The following is a 15,409-nucleotide window of genomic DNA, read 5'->3' as shown; positions in this document are numbered from 1 at the left end:
TAAAAACTATTTTGTTTATTAATACTAATTATTACTAATAAATATATAATATTATTACTATTTAGATATATATTAATATTATTGATAATTTTATTTATATTGAATATTAAATTATATATTGTAAATGAAAATTTTGAAAATTAGATTAGCTATTACTGTAATAAAAATTAATAATTAGTAAAATTAATAATGCTAAAAAAATAAATAAATAATTACACATTGTTATATTGAATCATAACTTTTTATTAATAAAATTATTATTATCACTAATTTATACAATTATTAAATTATTAAAAAATATTACATAATAAATAATAGTTATTAGTATTATTATTATATAATAACTAAAAAAAAATAAAATAAATTTATTATTTGTTTTATATTAATTATTTTAATGAAATGATTTTTTTCTATATATATATATATATATATATTAAAAAAAATAATGTTATACTTAATGTATTGAAAAATTTAAATATATAATATGATGAATATATTTTTTTAGCAAGGTCAAAACTAAAAAACTTATACATCATATTATATATATATATATTACAATACATACAGTAAGTATATGTTGCAAAAAATAACACAATATATGATTAATTTCGATGAAAACAACAAAACGGTATCCAAATTGACAATAACTTCAATCAATCAATTAGTCGTCCATTTATTAGTAATTAATAAGCCTTTTTGCCGCCACCGCCATAACCACCACTTGATTTGACACCTCCTCCATAACCACCTCCACCACAGCCTTTGCCGCCAAAACCACCGCCGGCACCACCACCGCAACCGCCGCCAAATCCGCCGCCGAAACCGCCGCCAAAACCTCCGCCACCGCCGCCGCCAACACCAACACCGCCACCCGTTCCTCGGGCAACAATAGTCTGGATGTCTTCCTGGACGGGATTGATCTCTTGGACAATACGTCTGAACGGTGTAATCACTTCCCTGACCTCTTGAATGATAGGTTTGTTTACTTCGTGGAACAGATGATGAGGTTCGTCGGATGACTGACTTTGTTGAGTACCGCCGCCGCCTCCTTCGTGAGCCTGTTGTACGTTGATGTTCGATGAAGACGATCGGAACAGTATGTTCAGGGGTACGGCCGAAGCTCCGACATCGATGGTTGTCGGCGCTACCGATCCCGATGACGGAACGTCACGAAAGTCGATACGGTGTCTGGATATGATAGCGGCCGGCACTATACCACCACCGCCTCCACCACCTCCTCCTCGTCCACCACCGAATCCACCGCCAAATCCACCGCCAAATCCTCCGCCGCCTCCATAACCTCCTCCTCCACCACCATATCCTCCTCGTCCACCACCACCACCATAGCCTCCACCACCGCCTCCTCCATAGCCGCCAGCATTACAGTAGACGACACATAACAATGAAACTATGATTGACTGTTGAAAAACAATTAATTAATTAATTTTTTAAGTGTTTGTTTAGCAAAATTAGTTGTAAACTATTAAACTATTAAATTATTTTCACTTACTTTATACATGATATCAAATATAATGGTTAACTATATATATAAATACAGTATATATCACAATATAATATATAGTAATAATGATAATCAATGTCTATGTATTATATATAATAAGACACTTAATGAGAGACTTGATTATCACTAAACTGTTTCATAAGAATCGATAGATTTTCAATTGCCTTTATATACCCTTCAAAGTTATGGAGATTTTTTAATGACATAGACTTTCAAATATCATAGGAAAGAGAGAAGAGAGATAAAGAGAGAGAGAGAGAGAGAGAGAGAGAGAGAGAGAGAGAGAGAGAGAGAGAKAGAAGAGATAAAAAGAGAGAGAGAAAGAGATAAAGAGAGAGATAGAGAAAGAGAGAGAGAGAGAGAGAGAGAGAGAGAGAGAGTAATGGATAGATTGATAGATAGACAATAAAAATAATAATAAAAGCAAACTTTTATCTTAGTTTTATATATTAATTATGTTTTGATTTTTATTTCGTAAATTATTATAATATATTAAACCGTATATTAATGCATATTAAAAAATTTATTTATTTTTTTATAATAATACACAAATAAATAATAAAAATTATATATTTAAAAAAAAATAATAACAAAATAAAAATGCTATTGTCTTTTATATCGTAAGTTTATTTTACTTTTAGATTTAATAATAAAAGTGAAAGTTTATGATTTACGTGAATTAATATTTTTTTTATTTTTCTTATAAATAATAATTTTAATAATAATAATAAAATTTTATTTTAATATGTAAATTAAATAAGTACATGTATTGTATACTAAAATATATATATATATTGAAATATTTTATTACAATATATTTTAATTGATTAAAAATTTACTATAAATATATATACTGTATATGATATAGTATATATATATAAGATATATATATATATATATATATATATATATAAACATTTATCTGATTAACATTATCTAATAAATTAAAAATAAGTTTTACAATAAAAATAAGCTAATGTATGTATAAAAATTATTACAACTATTTTATTAAATATAATTTATTAATAATTTATCAATCATTATAATTAAAGGCTACAAATTATTAAATTAAAACAAAATAAATAAAAATTATATATAATAATAATAATAATAATTTTGACATTTTTTAAATTTAATTGAAATTACAATCATTATATACTATATATAAATTATATATATTTATGGTAAATAATATATATATTAATATATTATTGTTAGCCAGGTGCATTATTTTTTGTGGTAATGTTCTTGGTGGTGTCTTACATGATATGCCTGATGATATGATGGTAGACCCGGAGCTGGCAATGATTCAACTATGCTTGATACTTTTGATGGATTTAAATTGATTTAAAAAAACAAAAACAAATAAAAAAAATTAATTAAATTAATAAAATTAATTAAAAACTATATAAAAAAATTAGTGAAAAAAAAACATTACAATTATATATTTTTTTTATTGAAAAATTGAAAAATCAAATAATAACTTACAAAAAGCAATGACAACGACACCAACCAATACTGCAAAACGATTCATTGTTTTTTTTATTAGTATTGTTTTTTTGCTTAAATATAAAATTTTTAATTTTTTTATTTAAAATAACACGTAAAACACCGGCTTATATACCCTAATAATTGCATTGAAAAAAATATGTAATTTCTTTGTTGATTGAAATCAAATATTATTAATAATTAAAAAAAATAAGTCAATTGACGTCAATTTAAAATAATTAAAATAATTTTTTCTTTAATATTTTTTAATTCTAATACTATTTATTTAAGTACTAATAATTTTTTTAAAAAAAATATTGGAAAAATTGTGAAATAAAATATTTCAATATTATTACTATAATATAAAAAATCAATTAATAAAAATGTAATTTTAAACTCGAAATAAAACTAAATTATTTCTAAATACAAATTATTCAAAACAATTTGCGTATTAAATAGAAAATATATTTTTCGAGTTTAAAATTACATTTATTTTGTTTTATGATTTCCTGTCTTAAGTAATTTTTTTCAATATTTGTTAAATAATTATTATTTAAAAAAAAGAATATTTAAAAAAAATTAATTTATTTTATATCAAAAATATTAGAATAAAAGATAAATTTCTAAAATATTATTATTATATATATAATGTTTTTATTGTTGTTTTTTTTCTCAATTTGTTGCAATTAATTTGATTGATAATTAATAGTAACTTTAGATATATGTGACTAAAATTAGTGTTTTATTGAATGAAATATTTGCTTAAAAACATGAAAATATGTGATTATATTTTGTTAAAATAGTCAAAATATGTGGTTATAATTACTTTAAAGTCAAAATATGTGATTATATTTAATAACAATTTATAAATTTATAAATTAATATTTGTTTTTTCTTATTTATACTTAAATACATAAATTAAAATTATACAACTTTTATACTGTTAGTAGAAATTAAAATCAATACAAATAAATCTTTAAATCCTATTGTATTTTAGTAGACATTAGAAATTAGTAGAATTTTAAAAAACATAAATATTATGTTACAGTATTTGTCTAAAATTAACAAATAGTAATAATCTATAATATATTGCATAAACATAAAATGCTTGTTATTTATTTTAAAATATTGAAAACAATAATACATATACTAGAAAAACATAAAAAAATGTAATTTAGCTATTATTTTCCATTAAATTATATTTATATGTTAAATATGTGCTTATATTTGATAATATGTGACTACATTTCAAAATATGTTGTTATATGTGTTTATGTGACTAAAACTTTTGCTATAATTATTAGTTTTCAATCAATTGTTTATATATCTAATTATTTTGTTAATATCTTTAATCACTAAAAATATAAGTAATATGTGAAATAAATGCTCTAATAATTAATAATAAATTATATTTTTATAAAAGAAATTATAATGATTTTTTTAAAAAAAAACAATTACTATATACATGTAAATACAATATATCTAAATAAACTTATTCAATATCATTATTATAATGTATATAATTGTAAAACTTAATTTAATTAATTAGATAATGTTTATAATTTATATTACTACTCTATATATAAAATGTTGTAAATATAACATTATTTTTAACTTATTATAAATTATACAGTAATATAGTTGAATAGTTTTTTTTGCTGTTAATTAACTTTAATTAACTAAATATATGTTTCAGTTTTTAAAATATTGATAAAATAGTTTAAAATAATAATCAGCAATAAAAACTTAGAAAATGTATGAAAAATAATTATCAATATATAATAATAGTCTACAGACTACAGTTATATTGATAAATAATAATAATAATTATTATTATTACTTATTATTATTACTTTATATAAAATTAAATACTTAATAAAAATTATAAATTATCAGATTAGCTATTTATAATAACTTATAGCTAATTATAAGTAATATTAATTTAAACATATGAAATATATTTAGCAACAAATAAAATTTTTATTTAGTTATTTATTTTTGAACAATTTTTTTTTTTTTTGATAACTGTCTAAATTGTAAAATAATTTATTTAAATGTATAGATTAACTATTAAATTATTTATTAGCTATCAAATTTATATATATATATATATATATATATATATCAAACTGTATATTTAAATATGTAAATATATATATATTTTTAATCTATTGATAGTTTAATATTATCAAGGACAAACAAACAAACAAACAGGTGCATATAAATTACTACTACTACTACTAATAATAATAATAATAAGATAATAGATTATAGGCTATAATTTATAGCTAATTATAAATATACATATATTTTTAAAACAATTATTTACATTATATACTGTATATCAGTATAAAATATTATATACAGTATACTCTATAAATATTAGCAAACATAGCAAAAATAGATATATAAATAGGATTTTTTAATAAAATTATAAAAACATTTATAAAATTAATTTAATAGTGAAAATTAACAATAGTTTTTGTGTTGTTAAAAATAAAAATATTGTTAACTACTTTTTAAATATATATATATATATATATATATATATATATATATACAGTATATACTGTATATATTGTAGACTAATACAGTATAGTAAATGTTATAATTATATATATATATAATTATAAAATATTTATTGTATTATATATATTATTATTATTAATACTAAATTAGTTATAAATTAAATACAATTTAACTAATTATATATTATATACCGTATTTGACTATACAGTACATACTATTGCTGAGGATATGCCTACTACTGATGAAACTGTCTATAGGACCGATAGGTTGACACTAGCGGCCAAACAGTTGGCCGATGACCTACTATGCGGTATATGTCTGGCATTAATAGCCGATCCAATGGTTACGCCATGTTGTCGGCAGCTATACTGTAGCCAATGTATTCATCGATGGCTACTAACTGGCCAACAACCGAATACATGTCCATTGGACAGAAAACAGCTAACTGTCCAACAGTTGATGGAACCGCCGCTTATCATAACTAATTTGATACTGATATTAGATAATAATAATAATAATAATAATAATAATAATAAAGGTATGTTTAGTTTAAATTAAAAACTAATTTATATGTCAATAATAATAATAATTTTTTTTGAATATATATTATTTAAATTAGACATTTAGTTATTAACATTTAAAAAAATAGTTTAATATTTACTAAATATTTTTTTGTTGTTAAAAAATAACTACTAAATACTATCTATATGTAAATATTAGTTGAAAATATTAAATACAGTATACAATAGGTTAGGAATATTTTTTTTTGGAAAAAAAATATTTAGTCTATATTATAAAAAATAGGATTATTATTATAAATTATTATTAATACTGTAATAATTATAAACTTGATTTTAAATATATATATAACTTATATTTATATATTATTATTATTATTATTATTATTATAATATATAAATATAACTATCAATATCTCTATTATTATATTTATAATATTTAATAATTTTGTTTGTTTGTATAAACACAGGACTCGGCTGCAAAATAATGTCCAACACTTCTAAACAGCCGCTGTTGTCTATAGCAACCCCTCCGCCCCCCGTCCCCGCCTCCCCACCCCAACAACATTATCATTACTGCCATTTTAATCGAGAAGCCATTACCATACTGGCCATCATTGGCTTTCTGGGTATAGCTAGTAGTGGACTGTATTTGTTTATGGGAACAGTTGTCTGGCTATTATGTGTTGTTTTAATCAATTTTATTGTTTAATCAATTTTATTAAGTTTTTTTTTAATTAATTTAATTTATGTAATTTATTTGGGATTTTTTTTATTATAAAAAATCATTCATTTATTTTTTTTTAAAAAAACAGTAAATTTTTTATATTAAAAAGTATTAAATAATGAAAAATAAACATTAATATATTGAATCATAACTTTTTATTATTTTTATTATTAATATTATTAACAATTTTTTTACAATAAACCAATTTTTAAATAATTAAAAATAATAATTTTAATATTATTATTAATATTTTAAATCAATTTATTATTAATAGATTTGTTTGTTTTTATTATTATTTTTTAAAAAATGCAAATTTTTGTATGAAAATGATTTTTTCTATAAGAAAATAATGATTTAAAAAAAACAAATTTGTTTGTTATATAATGAGAGATACAGACAAACAAACAAATAAAAAAAATTATATTACATTTACTGTATATATAATTAATAGTTAGATATATATATATATATATATATATAATATATAATATGATAAATATTTTACCAAGGTCAATAAAAATAAAATATCATCAATTATTTCTATATATATATAATAATTTAAAAAAAAATTATATTAAATTTCATTTCAGAAAAATCCTAATACATTATCAATCAATCAGTCAATCAAATCATTTAAATTAATTAATTGTTTGGTTTGTTTAATAAGCCTTTTTACCGCCGCCTCCATAACCGCCGCCACCATGAGATCGGCTGACACCTCCATAGCCGCCACCGTAACCGCCGCCGCCGCAACCTTTACCGCCAAAACCAGCGGCACCTCCGGCGCCACCGCATCCGCCACCGAATCCACCACCGAATCCGCCGCCGCCAACACCAACACCGCCACCCGTTCCTCGGGCGACAATAGTCTGGATGTCTTCCTGGACGGGATTGATCTCCTGGACGATACGTCTGTAGGGTGTAATCACTTCCCTGACCTCTTGAATGATAGGTTTGTTTACTTCGTGGAACAGATGATGCGGTTCGTCGACTGACTGGCTCTGTTGACTGCCGCCACCGCCTCCTTCGTGAGCCTGTTGTACGTTGATGTGCGACGACGACGATCGGAACAGTATGTTCAGCGGTACGGCCGAAGCTCCCACTTCAATGGTAGTCGGATTGACCGATCCCTGGGACGGTACGTCACGATAGTCGATACGATGTCTGGATATGATAGCGGCCGGTACTATACCGCCGCCGCCGCCACCGCCGCTGGAAAATCCGCCTCCAAATCCGCCGCCAAAACCGCCGCCAAATCCTCCGCCACCGTATCCGCCGCCACCATATCCTCCGCCACCGTATCCACCGCCTCCTCGTCCGCCACCACCGTAACCGCCGCCTCCATATCCGCCAGCGTTACAGTAGACGACAAACAGCAACGAAACTATGAGTGACTTATTTTAAAAGCCAAACAAACAAAAAATTATATTAAATTATCAAAAAAATTTAGTCACAATTTTTTTTTGATGTTTGGTTTAAAACAATTATTTATTACAAATAAAAAACTATTATAACTTTAAGTAACAGAAAATAAAGATTATTTAAAAGTTTTATCACTTGAATATATATATATATATATATATATATATATAGAAATTGTTATAATATTCAAAACAGTTATATATTTTTCAAGAATCCAAATAATTTTTGTCTCAAACAAACTTAAAAAATTTTTAGTAATAGTTATAAATTTTCAACAAAATTAAACTATTATATGTTTATAAACACATATGAAATAAAAACTTACTTTAAACATAATTGATGAAAATATATATATAAATGGTTAATGTATATCACAAACAATAATAATAATCAAATTATTATTAGTAGACTGATTATAACTTTTTTGAAAATTTCAATTGCCTTTATATACCCTTTAAAAAAATTAAAAAAATTAAGAAAACAAAACAATAAAGTAATGGCTATAATGACATAGACTTTCAAACATATAGATAAATAGATGGATAGATAGATAGATAGAGTGATAGACAGACAGTGAAAAAAAACAATAATAATAATGAAAGTAAAACTTATTATTATTATTTTTTATCTTATTTTTATTTTAATTATGATTTTTTTTTAGGAAAAAAAAGATTAAATCCCCCTCACATACATACATACATATACATTATATTATATATATATATATTTAATACATATATTAATGCATTTAAAATCATTTTTATATAATACATACATAAATAATAATAATAATAATAATATAATAAAAATGTTATTGTCTATAGCGAGTGTTACATACTTAATAACATACAATATAATAATAATAATAATAATAATAATCGGCTAACGGGGCGATCAAAAAAAATAATATATGCCTTACCGTTACATAATATTAATATCATATGATATAAGCTTTTATATATATATATGTAGTAATATATTAAGATATAGATAACTATGTGTGTGTGTGTGTGTGTGTGTGTGTGTGTGTGTGTGTGATGGAGGTAGAGATAAAACCATAATTTTTTTTTGTTTTATTATTATTATTATTATTTTTGATACAACAATATCAGACAATATATCTATAATATACGGTATAAACTATGCTATTATTTAGCACCCAGTGATGAGAAATTGGATTTTTAATGATTAATATATATATATGAATTAAAAAATAAATATATGACACGACCAAGGTTATATCATTTTTTTAAAAAAAAATATAATAGGCTAATAATGCTAATAAATTATTTAATTTTTTTGTTGTTTTGATTTTGCTGTTATTAAATGTTAATTATATTACATAATACACATAGTTATCCATATACAGTATTGATTATAATTATAATGTATTGCACATTATATATATATATATATATATATTATATATATTGTATAATATAATCATTTGAATTCAATATATACTGTATATACATATGATATTCAATACTATTTTAATTAACTTTTTGTTTTGTTTTTTACTATACATTATAATTAACAAGTAATTATAATAATAAAAAAAATAAATAAAATTATTTGCTAATAATTGATCAAAATTAATATAGTAATTAGTTTATTAGATAATACTGTATATATATATATTCGTGTATTTATCAACAAAAATAATTTAACTATTATATTAGGTTAGTTCAAAATAAGATAGACTAACATTAATATTCAGTATATAAACTATGTGTATGTGTATGTGTATGTGTATGTGTATGTGTATGTGTATGTGTATGTGTATGTGTATGTGTATGTGTATGTGTATGTGTATGTGTATGTGTATGTGTATGTGTATGTGTATGTGTGTATGTGTATGTGTATGTGTATGTGTATGTGTATGTGTATGTGTATGTGTATGTCTGGGAGAGAGAGAAAGAGAGAGAGAGAGAGAAAGAGAGAGAGAGAGAGAGAGAGAGAGAGAGAGAGAGAAAGAGAGAGAGAGAGAGAAAGAGAGAGAGAGAGAGAGAGAGAGAGAGAGAGAGAGATAAATCAGTGCAAATGAGTTATGATTTTTTAATCGTGAATATATTGTTTTTTCTCAAAAAAAAAATTATATTATTTGTATTGTTATTAATATTATTATTGTTGCTCTTTATGTGAAATACAATACAAGTTAAGTTAATATCACTATATATTATACATTGCATATCATATATATATATATATTCATAATAATAATACTAATGATAATACCATATTGTATTCAACAAATTAACTATAAAAAAAATTTGAAATCTTTTTAAACAACAATAATAATAATAATTTTAATATTATTATGTAACACATAAAAAACATGAAAATTATTATTTATTATTTAGTTTTTTTTTGTTGTTATACACATATTTAAGTTAATGAGTTAAGTAATATATGTTATTAATTTTCATTATATAATTATTATTAACATAGTATTATGTCTGAAATGATTAATATATATATATATATATATTAAAAAGATTTAGTAAATATGATATGCAATGATTTTTTTTAAATAAAAAAATAAATAATAAAAAATAAATAATAATAGGATTTCAATGACAATAATAATAATACTATTGATATAATATAATGTATATAATAATAATAATAATATCCCATAAGATTATCAAAATAAATAAATGATATTTTAATCAAAAAATTTGTTTATTTTTTGTTGATATTATAATTTGATATTAAAAAAAATCAAACAATACTCTAAATAGTAATTTCATTAAATTTTTCAAAAAATAATAATTTTTTCAAAATATCATTTAAACCAAAAAAAACAATACTAACATTTATGACAGTTATCTAAAAAAATGAAAGTTAAGTTTACAATAAAAACAACAACAAAAAAAACTTTTTTATAAAACATTGGAAATATTCCGATAATAAAAATACAATATATTATTATTATAATATTTTACACAAAAAAAACAAATTTAATCAAAAAATTTTTAAACAAAATTAAGTAATTTTCTATGACTATTAGCTATACTATATAATAAAAAAAATATTTATTGATATATTTAAAATGTTTTTTTTAAATATATAAATATTGTGTTTGGGTTTTAAAATGTTTTATTTATTTTTTTTAAATAAGATGTTATCTAAATCGGTTTTTATTGTCTTTTATTATTATTATTATTATTATTGTATTTTGAAAATGATATGCAAATTATATGCACACAAAAATTATCATTTATTATTTAATACAAATTTTTTGTAGATAAAAAAATTAAATAATTGCTATTATAGCATAGACTAAAATGATAAAAATTTAAAACAATAAAAAAAACTAAACTAAATAAATATTTATTGTCATAATTATTTAGCACTTTAAAAACAAAATAATAATAATAATAATATGATAGCAACTTTTAATTATATTATATAATAATTATAATAATAATAATAGTAATATCAATTTGGCATTGTAATTTAGATATTAATTTTTTATATATTATTATAAAAATATCTAGGTAGTTTTTTGTTGTTATTTTTTAAAATACACTAATGTTTATTAAAAATATTAATATTTTTGAAAAAAATCAAATCTATGGCAAACATTTGTTTTAAAAAAAATTATTTTATCTATGATTTATCAATTAATATATTGACATTTATGAATATAAAATCAAAAAAAAAAATATTTTAATTTTATTATTCATTAGTTTTTTGAGAGCCTTTTTTATTTTACACTATAATAATAATTACTATTATTATTAATTTTTTTATATTATATAATATAAACTATAATAATATAAAACATATTTTATTTAACAAATTGACTGATTTTTATTAGATAGTAAAATATGATAAGAAAAAACAGTTCAATTTTCAATAGAAACAATAGAAATATATTTTAAAATATTTTAATTTATTTATTTATTTTTATTTTTTTTTGTTAGAAATAGATCACTAAATTTTTATTTAACATTAATAAACTAAATCAATATAAAAAATAATTTATCTTTTAAAAAATTAAACTAAAATCATTTATGTATAAATAAGTTAATTATTTCTTTAAAAAAAAACAATTTAAATAAATAATTAAAACTAAATTATTGTTTAATAAAAATTGTATTTAAATGTAAGAAAATATTAAATTATTTTTAAAAACAATGATTTAGTTTTAATTAATTGTTTATTTTAGTCTATAAGTTATTGAAAAAATTTTAATAATCTATATTTATATATTAAATCCAATTGATACCATTGATTATAAAATTATCAATAATAAAGTATTAAAAATAAATTATTTGTTTATAATTATTATTAATTTTATTTATAATAAATTTTTTAGATAAAATTAATTAAAAACAATAATAAATATTTTAATAGATAATTTAAAATATATTTATATTTAATATATTGACAATTTATTTTTTGTCTAAATACAGTAAAATAATTTATTTAAATATATTTAAAAATATAATATTTATATTTAAAAATATAATATTTAAATAAATATAGTATTAACTATGAAATATTAATTTAATAATATTTTCATATTTATCTAAAAATATAATTATCAATCTATAGTTTAATAGTTATCAAGGACAAATAAACAAACAGGTGCATATAAATTAATAATAATAATAAAAGATTATAGTTTATAAATATATTGACTTAAATTATCTAAATTATATATACTGTATATATAAATTTATATCTACATTGCAAACAAAATAGGTATATAAATAGGGTTACAATGAAATTTTTAAATCATTTATAAATGTAATTTAAAATATGAAAACTAAAAATTAATTTTGTTGTTGTTGTTAACAATAGGATAACTATTAATTAGTTTTGATTATATTAATATTAGTTTATTTTTTTTTATAAAAAAAATATTGACTATATTGATATTAATACACTATTATAGTTTAAAAATATATATATATATATAATTTCTATATAATTACTGTAAATTATATATTATTATTATTACTACTAAAGTAATTATACATTAAATACTTTATATATATATATATTAAACTTATATTTTTTTTGAGGTATATATTTGAAAATATCTAGTTTATAGAGGATATGGCTATTATTACTGATACTAATGATGACAGTGTCGACGACAACAATCAACAAACAGATAGTAATCGTACCGATGATAGGTTGACTCTGGCGGCCAAACAGTTGGCCGATGACCTACTGTGCGGTATATGTCTGGCAATAGCCGGCGATCCAGTGGTAACTCCATGTTGTCGGCAGCTATACTGTCGACGATGTCTTAACCAATGGCTACGGACTGGTTGCCGACGTGATACGTGTCCATTGGATAATAAAAAGCTAACTGTCCTACAGTTAATGGTACCGCCGCTACTAATTACTAATCTGTTACTAATATTAGATGATAATAATGGTATGTATTTATTATTATTATTATTACTAATTTATATACTGTATTATAAAGTTTATATATAAATTTATTTTTTCGATTAAGTTTGTATTACAAAATTTTCAACAACAAAAAATAGTTTTTTTTGTGGAAAAATACAATTTTGAAAATTTTTAAACTTTATGTTAAGTTTATACTTGAATTTTTTTTTATCTAATTATTATTATTAATTTATTGAAAATTTTTTGTTTGAGTTATTATTTCTTTATATATATATATTGTTTTCATCTAATTATTAATTGTCAGTGAATATCATGTCCACCGCCACCGCCGCCGCCGATGGATCAACCGATGGCCAGACAACTATCACGGCTTATGTTTCCGTTGATGACTTTCGACAATTATGTGAAAGAGTCGACCAATTGATCATAGCTGTCGACCAATTAAAAAAAACTGTAGCCAATATCGACAATCGTTTGGCAATCATTGAGAAAAAGGTGGCTGTCCTGGAGGATGACGACATGGCCGCCGCCCATCAGTACAGTCACCTCAAACATGTGCTGATAGTAGCCATTGGCGGTCTGGCCTTATATTGGGTCGGTTGGATGGCAATGTACTGGCTGTTTAAATAGGTTTAAAAGGGGGGGGGCGGGTGGGTATACCTGAGCCTCATAATAATAATAAGATTTTAGATATATATATATATATATATATATATATATATATGAGAAAGAGAGAGAGAGAGAGAGAGAGAGAGATGCAAAAAATCAGTGCAAATAATTTATGTTATTTTAATCGTAAATATATTGTTTTTTCTCAAAAAAATAAATAAATTAATTATATTAATTAATATTACTGTATTATTGATATTTATATGAAATACAATGCATTTAATATTACTATTATTTATATGTTTAAATATTAAATACACTGTTTATTAAAAATATTAATATTTTTGAAAAAAAAACAAATTTATGGCAAACATTTTTTTAAAAAAAAATTGTTTTATCTATGATTTTTAAATTAATATATTGACATTTATGAATATAAAATCCAAAAAAAAAACAATTAGTTTTTTGAGCCTTTTTTTTATTTTACAGTATAATAATAATTACTGTTATTATTATATTATATAATATAAAACATATTTTATTTCAACAAATTGACTGATTTTTTTTAAGATAGAAAAATATGATAAGAAAAAACAGTTCAGTTTTCAATAGAAACAATAGAAATATATATTAAAATATTATAAATTATTTTTTTTTGTTAGAAATAAATCACTAAATTTCAATTGAGATTAATATTACTAAATCAATATAAAAATTTATATTTAAAAAAATTAAATAAAAACCATTTACGTATAAATAAGTTAATTATTTTTTTAAAAAAAACTATTTAAATTGGTTTTTAATAATTTAATTATTTTTTCTAACATTTATATTACAATTTTTATAAACAATGATTTAGTTTTAAATTAATTGTTTATTTTTAGTCTATAAGTCATTGGAAAATTTTTTTAACAATTTAAACTTATATATATTAAACCAAATTGAATGATAACATTGATTATAAAATTATCAATACTAAAGTATTAAAAAATAAATTATTTGTTTATAATTATTATTAATTTTACTTATAATAAATTTTTTAGATAAAATTAATTAAAAACAATAAGAAATATTTAATAGATAATTAAAAATATATTTATCTTTAATTTATTGACAATTTTTTTTGTCTAAATACAGTAAAATAATTTATTTAAATATATTGAAAATATAATATTTAAACAAATATAGTATTAACTATGAAATATTAATTTAATA

The 15,409-nt window shown here is 21.0% G+C and overlaps 3 protein-coding genes across 3 annotated transcripts; 1 reads left to right on the top strand and 2 right to left on the bottom strand.

Annotated features, from left to right (window-relative positions):
* Positions 1-683: 683 nt before the first annotated feature.
* On the bottom strand, positions 684-1,519 carry LOC128958918 (uncharacterized). Its single transcript, XM_054304881.1, has 2 exons — positions 1,511-1,519; positions 684-1,418 (listed from the first exon to the last, which is right to left on the bottom strand). Exons 1-2 carry the CDS (start codon positions 1,517-1,519, stop codon positions 684-686), a joined length of 744 nt encoding a protein of 247 aa, XP_054160856.1.
* Positions 1,520-7,443: 5,924 nt separating this feature from the next.
* On the bottom strand, positions 7,444-8,592 carry LOC128958914 (keratin, type I cytoskeletal 10-like). The gene is made up of 2 exons (XM_054304874.1): positions 8,532-8,592; positions 7,444-8,178 (listed from the first exon to the last, which is right to left on the bottom strand). The coding sequence occupies exons 1-2, from the start codon at positions 8,538-8,540 to the stop codon at positions 7,444-7,446; spliced, it is 744 nt and encodes a 247-aa protein (XP_054160849.1). The 5' UTR covers positions 8,541-8,592.
* A 4,687-nt stretch (positions 8,593-13,279) lies between these two features.
* Positions 13,280-14,219, top strand: LOC128958912 (uncharacterized). The gene is made up of 2 exons (XM_054304872.1): positions 13,280-13,607; positions 13,890-14,219. The coding sequence occupies exons 1-2, from the start codon at positions 13,280-13,282 to the stop codon at positions 14,213-14,215; spliced, it is 654 nt and encodes a 217-aa protein (XP_054160847.1). The 3' UTR covers positions 14,216-14,219.
* The last annotated feature ends 1,190 nt before the right edge of the window (positions 14,220-15,409 follow it).

This window comes from Oppia nitens, unplaced genomic scaffold (genome assembly GCF_028296485.1).
Source record: "Oppia nitens isolate AA-2021 unplaced genomic scaffold, nextdenovo-longstitch-racon4-pilon3 scaffold3_pilon_pilon_pilon, whole genome shotgun sequence".
In the NCBI taxonomy this organism is placed as follows: domain Eukaryota; kingdom Metazoa; phylum Arthropoda; class Arachnida; order Sarcoptiformes; family Oppiidae; genus Oppia; species Oppia nitens.
Note: the sequence above shows the minus strand (reverse complement) of the source record. Positions and strands in the feature narration are given on the sequence as shown.

What these genes read in the sequence shown, in the direction of transcription:
- LOC128958912 (XM_054304872.1), top strand. Translation starts at nt 13,280, where the DNA reads ATGGCTATTATTACTGATACTAATGATGACAGTGTCGACGACAACAAT. An exon ending in AATATTAGATGATAATAATG is followed by an intron (nt 13,608 to 13,889) that starts GTATGTATTTAT and finishes ATTAATTGTCAG; the next exon opens with TGAATATCATGTCCACCGCC.